This window comes from Poecilia reticulata, chromosome 17 (assembly GCF_904066995.2).
Source record: "Poecilia reticulata chromosome 17, P_reticulata-male-v2, whole genome shotgun sequence".
NCBI classification, from domain to species: domain Eukaryota; kingdom Metazoa; phylum Chordata; class Actinopteri; order Cyprinodontiformes; family Poeciliidae; genus Poecilia; species Poecilia reticulata.
Genome location: NC_088846.1, coordinates 679914 through 691082, shown reverse-complemented (window position 1 = coordinate 691082; position 11169 = coordinate 679914). Strand labels below are relative to the sequence as shown.

The 11169-nt window shown below is 37.8% G+C and overlaps 1 protein-coding gene across 3 annotated transcripts; it reads left to right on the top strand.

The window, feature by feature from the left end:
* The first annotated feature begins 223 nt into the window (after nt 1-223).
* On the top strand, nt 224-10143 carry ttpa (tocopherol (alpha) transfer protein). 3 transcript variants are annotated; one of them, XM_081598519.1, is made up of 5 exons: nt 224-563; nt 5611-5764; nt 8210-8403; nt 8514-8624; nt 8768-10143. In XM_081598519.1, exons 1-5 carry the CDS (start codon nt 339-341, stop codon nt 9014-9016), a joined length of 933 nt encoding a protein of 310 aa, XP_081454645.1. In that variant the 5' UTR covers nt 224-338; the 3' UTR covers nt 9017-10143. The 3 variants fall into 3 exon arrangements, with proteins under 3 accessions (XP_081454645.1, XP_081454646.1, XP_081454647.1); XM_081598520.1 differs by having other exon boundaries at nt 227-518; XM_081598521.1 differs by lacking the exon at nt 224-563 and adding an exon at nt 3474-3685.
* Nucleotides 10144-11169: the final 1026 nt, after the last annotated feature.

Sequence of the window (11169 nt, the reverse complement as noted above, 5' to 3'; positions counted from 1 at the left end):
AATTGCTCTGAGTAAAGCGCGTCTTGTGCATATTCCCCACTTACAACTTTTAACAATATTTTCCGATTATTTTTCACCAAATCTCTATGACATTTAATAGCAACCAATCAGCAAATCAATAGACTACTTTGTCCTCAAGGTAAGGGGCGTTTATCTAACCCAATGAGTTGATTGACAGATACACATTCAAAGTCCTAACAGAGGTGATGAAAAACTTTCACCCCACTGTACAGGAAGCTTTCCGAACCCCTCCCCTCTGGAGGCCGGACCGGCCCCTCCTGTCCGGTTGAAGCAGCGTCCGGAGGAGACCAGCAGCAGAAAACCGACCTGAGTGCGATATGAACGGTTCTCAGCTCACGGAGCTCCCGGACGACTCAGAGCAGCTGAGGCCGCATGTGGTGAGCCTGAGGCGGGCAGCCCTGCAGGCCGATGATCTGTCCGCTGTGGAAACGTTTTCCGACGGCTTCCTCATCAGATTCCTCCGCGCCAGAGACTTTGACCTGACGCTCTCTCTGAAGGTACAGAACCTGCGTCTCCCAGCTGGAAGCCCAGCCAGCAGGAAGGTCTGTGCTTTACCACTAAAGTTTCAACCGAGTGCAGAGACTTTCAATTTTCTGTGTTGAAAAGAAAAAATGTTTGTTTTTTTTGTGTTAAAAGTAATTAAGCTGAAAAAGATTTAAAGTCCAGTCCATTTTTATGCATTTTGTATATAACGTGCCAAGGGTTTGAAGTTTTGAAACCAATACAGACACAATAGAGCTTAGACAGTGAACTATAGTGTTAAAACAAAAACATTTTATTTTGGATATCTTGCAAAAGCAGTCTGCTCTGAGGATTCTTCCAGATGACATCCGTTGTCACAAAGCTTGTAAAATTATTTCCTGACGTTGTCAACAGGCCTTCATAGATTCAAGTAGAAACTTTAACATCCATCATATCATGGACCACAGATGAACCCAGAGTAGGATTTAATTTGGAGGCTCACTATTAAGTCCTGTTACAACAGCAACACTATTATTTACTTTATAATATTCACGTTTTACAAATTGTAAATATCCCATACCTTGTTTTGTTCTGAAATGTGATTTTTCCTCTGGGATTCTGGGAAGTTTATCCATTTATTCATTCATTCATTTAGAGCAGCTGAGGCTGCATTAATTTATAGTTAACTGTGATCCAGGGATAAATTGCCTACATTGACTGTTAGCTAAATATATTCACATAACCTCATCTATACATGAAAATTAGGAATTCCTTCAGAAAGAAAGAGCATAAAAATTATAACAATATTAAAGGAATCATGCACATAATTAAAAACCTATAAGATATAAGTATATTAAAAGAATTTGGTTAAAAGCAGCATTAAATAAGAAGTTGAATGAATAAAGTTTTTATTTTCATGATTTTCATTTGTTTTAATTGTGTGGTTTATTCAGTCAATATTATAATGGAAAATTAGCAAAGAATGTGTTAAGTATTTTCGACTCTAGTTTTAGTCTTCACAACACCAAAAATTTTTAAACTACAAAAATCTAACTAGATAATTGTCCAGATAAAAATCAGACACCATCTACTGAAAGAAATAATACAATTCAGGAAATACATCTACACAAAAATGTCTCTCGATGTCTGGATTTGGCATCATAGTTCCTACAGTCTGATGGTACCAGATATCCATACATCCATTTTCTTACACCCTTGTCCCTCAGTGGGGTCAGGAGGTTTGCTGGTGCCTATCTTCCAGCTAACGTTTCGGGCGAGAGGCGGGGTCACCCTGGACAGGTCCCCAGTCTGTTGCAGGGCAACACAGAGACACACAGGACAAACAACCATGCACACACACACTCACAGCTAGGGGCAATTTAGAGAAACCAATTAACCTGACAGTCATGTTTTTGGACTGTGGGAGGAAACCGGAGTACCTGGAGAAAACACACCATGCACAGGGAGAACATGCAAACTCCATGCAGAAAGACCGGGGCCGGGAATCGAACCCAGAACCTTCATGCTGCAAAGCAACAGCTCTACCAACTGCACCACTGTGCAGCCCGGTACCAGACCTGTATAAAATAAATTCATGCATTGGTTCATTGCTCCTAATCATCTGGCAAATCTTGATTTTTCCACCATTTGGGAGATTTAGCATTGTGGACGATCATCTGTATCAGATTTGAGCAGAGGTAAGCAGAGTAACCAGCACTTGTACTCAATAAGAGCTGCTTTACTTTAATATATTTTAGAATTTGTCATTCTAAAAATTACTCAAGTAAGAATAAAAAACATATTTGGTACAAAGATGTTCACATACATGTTGACTAATCATAATGTCTGACTGAATTTGTCAAAATTGTGAACAAAACAGAAAGTTATATGCAAACTTTGGTACTTTCAAAGAATTTTTTTTTCTAGAAATAAATATTAAAACAATAAATAATCCAGGTACAAGAAACACACATTTACAAATTTCACTTTTCACAGGAGGTACTTTGAGGCACTTCAGATGAAAATATTGAGACATATTCACTTTCCCTCAAAGGAAAAAACAATTGTAAAAAAATGAAGCACGTCTGCTGCAAAAAAACACTTTTTCTGTCTCACCCATTAATTGCAGCCAAAGTTGCGGGTTCTTAAGCAACGCACCAGTGCTGAAATCTCAAGTATTCAGTAATATTTGGTTTAATACTAACATTGCAAAAAAGTTGAGTTGTTGCAAACAATCTACATGATCATGTAAATACACATAAGGCAAAACAAACAGCATTGTTGACTACTGTTGATTGAGCAACATTTAGTAAAGGATGGAACATCTCATTTTAGGTTAACTCTTTTCTCCACTTGATCTAAAATCTAGAGTAGCTAATGGTTCTTATTTGAGCACCAATTTCTGAGTGATTTAGAAACAAACTGTCCTGCAATGTGAAGAAAGTGTAAAATACTTATGTCTGACAAACAAGACCAATTGAAAGCAGTGTGAGCCCAGCCAACTGGGTCAAAGCTCTGCAGTTGGGACACAAGCAAATAAGCTTACCACAGAAACAGCTGCTAAACTTTGGCTTTATATATATATATATATATATATATATATATATATATATATATATATATATATATATATATATAAATAGGTCAATTTTATTTCTACTGCACAATTGTTTACCATATTGTGTTGGTCTTTCACATTAAGTTCCAAAGAAATATATCTATATTTTTGGTTAATATTCATTAAAGTGTTCAGTGGAAATTGTCTTAGTTCTGCACAGCAGCTAACATTTACTATGTGTCTTACATTCACTCTTGTGGATTCAGTAAATCAGTGCCAATTAAAATAAATGGTGCTCACGGACTGTTATGTTCTCACCAAGCAAACACCAGCCATTAGGGTGTGAGCCATCAATGCATGAAAGTATTTCAGCTTTTCTAACTGCTTTCTTTCAAGTATTTTGGATATGCTCTAAAAAAAAATCAGATTTTGCTTAAATAACTTGAAGCTTACATTCCACAGAACCTTCTGTGAATATTGAACAGGCGGGGGCCTACGGTGTATCAATTTGATTGTCTAGACTAGCGGTTCTCAACGTGGGCGGTACCGCCCCCCAGGGGGCGTTCAGAGGACGGCAGGGGGCGCTGGCGGACATTTTTACAAAAGGGGGGCGCTGGGATGCCTTTGGGGGGCGTTTGGTCGAAGGTAAACTTTACACCTTAAATCCACAACAATACCAGTTTAGACTTTGAGCAACTTGGTAAAACTGTATTGTGTAACATTAAATCATGCTTGGCTGCAACTGTATCGATGGCAGCTCTTCTTCTATTCAGTGTTTGTAGCTTCTGTTAGCTTCTTGGCGCAGCTCCGTTCTCCTGCTACTGGTAGCTAAAATCACGATACCCTCACTGAGTATCCCTCTGAAAAATGAACCCATTGAAATCAAGAAATCCCTCCATGGCTGATACCACGATAGAGAGCGTTCATTGTATAGCGTTAACACGGTGCTGTAAGTGGTCCGGTATGAAACGGGGTGATAGAACAACACAGCACTTTTACATTTCAACAATCAGAATGCAGAAATTGTTTCCGTTGTTTTAAAAGGTTTATGTCAGTCTGCCTTTTCCCCATCGACACGCTTCCCGACCGGCCTGCACCTTAGGGGCTTAAAAACACGACGAGCACATTGAGCAAAACTCTGAAACAGGAGAAACGGGACATAAAACGGAGCGACGAACTAGATGTGAATTATGGCATAAAAACAGAGAATCTGATGCTGAACAGTGAAAAATCAACACATGATGTGAAACATGATGATTAGACAGAGCAGCAGGTGATGATTGAAGATTATTTGTCTTATAATGGATAAATGATCAAAGAAATCTAGCAACAGGAAAGAAACTAAAGTGGACATAGCAATAAACCAACTGAGGATAAAACTAATCAAAGGAAACTAAATGGATATGAATGAAGAACAAAATGCAAGAATAAACTAAGAAACTAAAGTAAATACAAAGGAATAAACTGGTATGGCAAGACCTTTCTAGCAATAATTAATACAGAGACTGTATGGCAAGAATAAACAGACACTATTTCCAGATAAAAGGTAAAATAATATTGTTGAAGTGTCATGGGTTTGTTGAGACCACATCTAGTACTGAGAATAAATATATCTTACAGATCATAACAGTAAAGAACTGATCACTTATTTATGTTTTTAATTAGATTTGATATATTTATTTCTTCAATATTATTTTTCATGTCAGTGTTAATGTCATGAGGCTGATGACTCCATGACACTTTGAATTTGACTCATTAGGATTTGATTAAGAACCAGATTTGTTCTTTGTCATTTCTGTCCAGTAAAACTATTAATCTATAATCAATAGACATGTCTATATAAAGATATAATCCATGTTTCTGTCTCATATTTGTATGGCATTAAAAGGATCTGGAACTTTAGTTTTTCCACTGAAAGCTCTGGTTTGACCAATAAATGCCATGAGGGTGAAGTTTTATGGATGATACTCTGATGTCCCATTCTCCTGAAGGCAGCACAGAGCTGCACCACCAGAAACTGACAAACACTGAAGAGAAGAAGAGTTATGATTAATGTAGTTACAGTTTTATCCATGTTTTAATGCTGCAGAGCTCAGTCGTTTTGCAAATAGTTCAAAGTTTAAACTGGCATGTTGTTCATCTTTTATCTGGTCATTTTGTGGAAGATTTAACAACTAGAAAATGGCACAAAATAAGAATTTTTTTCCACTCTGACTGGCTGCTGTTAGGCCTACAGATTATATCTTGAATGTTCATTAAATTTTTCTTAGACGCCTGTGAAAATAATTTCTATTCCCATGACTTTTTTGTTCCCTGGGAAATTATTTTTGATGATAAATACAGAAACAAGCATAAAAATCAAAACATCTACAATAGTGATAGTAATATTAATGATAAAATAATAATCAGTGCAAAGTAGCCTGCAAATTCTTTGGTGGGGGGCGGTGAGGGGCCTGGATAAAGGCTGGGGGGGCGCTGGGCTGAAAAAGGTTGAGAAACACTGGTCTAGTCAAATGCATAGCTCATGCATAGGAGAGCAAGCTGTAAGAGTTCTTCCACATGTGTTGCAGCTCTTGCTGAACTACCTGCACTGGAGGAGGGAGAGTCCTGAGATCAGCACATGCCTGTCTCCTTCATCTGTGTTTGGTCTCCTCAAGACATCATACCATGCTGTTCTCCCACAGAGGGACCACGCTGGCAGCAGGGTGCTTATCTACAGAATTGGTGAGTATAGCATTGTGTTTTTGAGAATGTTGTACGAAGCCTCTACAGGCGCAAGAAAGGCAGGAATCTCAGTGTTTTTAGACAGTTCTGTTGAACTTGAGAAACAAATGTCGACTTGGTTTTATCAGTGATACCAAATTGCCAAACCCTACATTCTTCCTGTTGGTTTGCGACCCAAGAGAAAAACAGACCAGAGCCAGCAGTGGTAGAGTACTCAATACTTTTCTTTTTTCTTCAGTTCAGTTCAGTATACAGCGTGGCATTTCAAGTCACAAACAAGAAGAGCAAGAATCTCCTTTTCACCTGAACCATCTAGCTTTTAAATGATTGGCTCCCACCAGGACTAATTGGAGGGGTGGAGACATTCACATTTTCAGACAGAAACAAACAAACATTTGCACTAAACTATTCCTAAACAATGTCTACAGTTACAATTAACTCAAACAAAAACTATCTGGGCCCAAACAAAATTCAAAATACATCTCTCCTCCCTCTCAGAAAATGGATTTTCCCAATGAGGCTGATTGGTATCACCAGGTCCTTGTCAGCACTGCTCATGGGCGCGCTTCCATGGCAACACATGACCAGGTGACCTCAAAGAGAGAAGAGGATTAAAATAAGTAAATAAATCAAAGTACTTCCCAAAACAATACATTTACACAAATAAATTAGAATTTATAAAACACAAAAACAGCACCTGTTAGGGAGGGGGCAAATCCCTCACACTTCCTAAAAGGCTGACAACTATTGTTCTTGCATTTATTACCTGCAGATTAGATTACTGCAATCCTTTATATTTATATCAATCAATCAATCAATCAATCATCAGTTCATCACTTGCAGTGAGTCCAAAACGCTGCTGCTCGACTTTTAACAGGTACCAGAAGGCATGACCTCCTCACTCCAGTTTAAAGGATTTACATTGGCTGCCTGTTCATTTTTGTATTGATGTTAGTGTTACTTACTCGTAAAAGTTTGGCATCTAATGATCTAACTGTTGTCCTTAACTTTTCCAATCCAAAAAGTCTCTGAGGTACTCCTAGTGCAGCTGATGACCAGATTAAAACCCAGTAGAGATCGAGGCTTTGCCATTGCAGAAACACGACTCTGGAACCAGCTCCTTCATATTTGTGCTGCAAAGTCTGTACAGTTTTTTTTTTTAAATCTCTCCTGCAAACTCATTTCTTTGATTTCAGTTTGAGGTCAATCAGATCTGTTTGCTAGCACTGTCCTGTTAAGTTTATCCTATTTTTTGATTTTATTATTGTTTTTAATGTTGTTACTTTTACCCTTTGTGAAGCACTTTGTAGTTCTTAAATGGGCTTTAGAAATAAATTTGACATTGACACTTTTTTAACTTGAAGAATTCAGTTCCTACCCATGAAATTAAAACCCTTGCTTGCCATCCATTTTACAATCAAGCTTAGGTCCTTGAATGTTTGCAGCGAGATGCTGCAAATCATCTGTTGCTGCTGCTACTGTATCATCTGTTATGATAGCATCATCAGAGTGAGGGACAGAACAGGTTCTGTTCTGGGACCTCTGGAGATGACTGGACAAAGGAAGCTTCTTCATAACATGCAGAACATTACAGACAACCTGAGCATCCTCTTCATCAGCCTGTTATCTCCTGACTGGAGATGCATCAGCATCAGCAAATCTTTGAAGACATTGGATAATGAACTATAACAGCATTTGATTTTCCAATGGAATTTTTAAAGTTTCTTTTTATATATAAATTATAATTTAGCTGAAATGCATATAGTTATTACATGACATATTTAGTGGCAACTGCATCCCCAGCAGAGTGTATCTGAAAATCATCTGAATCTAAACGTCTGTGTATCTTGCCAGTGTTAACTCCTGCATTACTGTCATGGCATCATGACAGTGATGATGTCATGACATCATCACTGTCATGTAATGTAAATGTTATCTTTGATGTGGACAGAGATAACATTTGTCCACAGGCTGTTTTTGCCATGTTGAGGTCATTCTGTGGCCAGTCAGGTCTCCTGCTCTTAACAAACACATTTTTATGGTGCTGGGATGTAAACTCTGATCCAACATGTGGGGCCCAACCTGGTACAGGAGAGAATAGAAAGGAAATAGCGTTTGTGTCAAGCTTTAGAGGAGACACTATTTGTTGACATTGGACCAGTTAAGCAATGTTTGTTTCGTTCTGCACAATGAAACAGATGTTACTCAAACCTCAGCCTGGGTCATTCAGTGTGTTCTCTGAGTTGATCCTTTTCACGCTTCATAATAAAGCATGATAGGTTTTTGTCTGCTCTACAGTGTTATTAGATGGGTGTATGTGTGCGTGGTCTTGGCCTTTGTGTTGTCATGTGATGAAATGGGGACCGACCCAGGGTGCACTCTGTCTCTCACCTATTTGCAGTTACATTTATCCAAAAGAACTAATGCTACATGTCCTTTCTGCAGGGCAGTGGAACCCAAAAGATTGGTCAGCCTTCCAGGTGTTCAGGGTCAGCCTGATGACATCAGAAATCATCTCCAGGGAGACAGAGACACAGAGGCGAGGTTTGAAGGCGATATTTGACCTGAAGGGGTGGAGTTTGGGCCATGCCCTGCAGATTAACCCTTCCCTTGCCAGAAAGATATCCTCTGTGCTTTCGGTATGAAGGTGACATGGGATGAAAATGACACCCAAGACTCAACTCTAACTACTGTTTATATGTTATTGAGTCCAGCACCAAATAATGTGATTGTATAATCCTTTGTTCAGGACTCTTTTCCACTAAAAGTCAGAGGAATTCATTTGGTTAATGAGCCGATGTTCTTCCGTCCAGTCTTCGCTATGATCCGTCCCTTTCTACCAGATAAGATCAAACAGAGGGTGAGAGTCATCATCATGCCTGCTTCCACACAATGATCTGCTACAGCACAGAGCTAACAATAACCATTTTCTTACTTTCTGGTTTACACACATATATCCACTGTGGATGTACCCTAAGGTTTATGGTATTTTTTCTGCCATAGGTTCATATGCATGGTACAGACTTTCACCGTACTTTAAGTGACTTCTTCTCACCAGATGTTCTCCCTCCAGAGTATGGAGGAGAGGGTTTGGGAATAGAAGAAGTCTGTCAGGCTTGGACCCAGGAACTGTTTCAATCTGAGAGCCTCTTGAAACAGATTGCTTCCCACCCAACAGGAGACATTTCCACAAATACCGGAGACGCTTTGATCTCACAGGAAAATGAGACAATGACACTCACCGAAGGCTGATGTTTGGGACCGTGATAACTCGGTTGTGTTGGTGTAAAATGGATAGATAAGTTGTTGGCTGGGTGACAGCATGACTAAAGTCAGATCTGCTTTATACCTTTCAGGACCAAATCATCTGAGTGATGGTATGTTTTAGTGAAGTTTACTTTTGAATTAACAGTCTTCTTGTTACATTTTTAGTTCAAATTCTGATCAAGAGGATGAAGTTGCAACAAAATTACTCCGATAAACATCAACTAGAAGATGTTGATGTCAGGATTATGTCTGGGCAGCCTGGGATTAATCTCAGGTCCAGAAAGTAAAGCTACTATTTCTGATTCTCATTTGATGCACTAATAAAGTATTTAGGTTTTTACACCTGGTTGGCTTTGAACCACACAGTTATGGAAGTCTCAAACGCTGAACTCTGTCCAGTCTGTTATACCTGGAGGAAGCTTGGTATACAATCTGCCTCAATCTTCAATGTTAATAACAATTGATTTATATCCAAGTCACTTTCTAATGCAAATGTGACATGTTAAAAGAACAGAAAATATTATGTTAAAATGTTAAAAGAACAATGTCATTTTCTTCTTGAAACTCTAGAGAAGAGAACAAACTTGTCTGTTCTTGAATAGCCCTGCTCTCATATGCTGTTAGCTTGAACTTCTACAAAAATAAAAACCTTCATCAGACAGAATCTTTCCACCAAATTTAAGTTTTCAACTGCTGTTTCAGTCAGTGCTTTTAATATGAGTCTGTGAAATGAAGGTGTGAACTTTAAGATTAGCACCCTGTTATCTAAATTTAAAACTTCTTTTCAAATAAGATTGGAAGTTGTTGTCCAGTTGTATAGCAGAGTTGGCTAACAAAGACTGTGTTTACTAGGAAGCCTCCACACTTTTCAATTCGTTTTGAGGTATATGTGATGATGATGATAAGTTTAAAATGGAAATAAGAAAATAAGACACTTTATAAGTGTTGTGACTGGGCAACCATCAGTCACTAATAATGTTAATTAGCAGTAGCTGTTCAAAACAGAGACCCAGATGGAAAAAGCCACTGTTCATTTGTGCACTGAAAGCACAAACGAAAAAAAAAATTCAGAAAAAATATTACAATATTTACCAAGAATATTGCAAAGTCAGTATGTTTTTAGGATTCATCCCTAAAAGTGACTCTTTAAAGCACAAATTGAGATCATGAAATCCCCTATTTTTCTGAAAACATAAGACTGTGTGTTTCTAAGTTTTCTTAGACTTAAAACAACATAGAAATAGATACAAAACTCTACAAAAGTCTGGACTATTATTTCACACTTGTTACACATTCTTTAAGCTAGGTTCCTGATTTGTGAAAATCTTATAATAGTTGGGGGAAAAGGTTCTTTCTTTTTCCCTAGGATGTGTGTTTTTTTGTTTAGTTTTTTTTGTTCTTGTATCACATGGTTGTCTCAAGAGCTTGATTTATCATCACACATTGAATACTAATACAAAATGAAGGCTTTGAAAGAGTTAGGCAAAGCAGGTAAGATGTTACCAACTGATAACGTCTCAAAAGAACCAAGTTCATTCATTTCGATGTGGGTTCTACTAGCTGAGATCATTTTTTGGACCAATCTCTAAAAACAGAGACCTGCTCAGTCCTTTGCTACAGCCAAGCTTTAAAGGCAGAAATCATAACATTTTAACTGCTTCACTCATATAATAAACCTTGTTAAACTCGCATTCCTACAGTTTGTAGAGCATTTAAATAATGTGTTCATTTTAATTCAATCACGTTCCCTGTCTACAATTTTAACAACTTTTCCAAAAGACTTGACTGTCTCTATTCTTCATACTTATAAATATATATATGGACTAATATCAGTCCTGTAGAAATGACTGAGATAGATGTTAATGTAATAATGTGAGTGAGCTGTGTAATATGCAGTGTTTCTGTCACTGCAGCAACAGTCTGTGAATGTATTTTGACTATTATTATTGCTTTCATGAAATAGAATTTATTGATAATTATTTTTACAATGCTAAATTATGATTTCTGTTGAGAGTAATTTAAGCTATGAAGTAGGACTTAAAAATATCAGTATTTTTTTCATATGCGAAACTCACAAAAACAAGTCTGCGCAATAATTGGATTGCAGGTGATAATAAAATGAACTTGAAACATTCATA

Excerpts from the sequence above, each read along its gene's own strand:
- ttpa (XM_081598519.1), top strand. The coding sequence starts at position 339 with ATGAACGGTTCTCAGCTCACGGAGCTCCCGGACGACTCAGAGCAGCTG. Across the intron at positions 5,765-8,209 it reads GGTGCTTATCTACAGAATTG|GGCAGTGGAACCCAAAAGAT; the intron begins GTGAGTATAGCA and ends TCCTTTCTGCAG. Across the intron at positions 8,404-8,513 it reads AGATATCCTCTGTGCTTTCG|GACTCTTTTCCACTAAAAGT; the intron begins GTATGAAGGTGA and ends TCCTTTGTTCAG.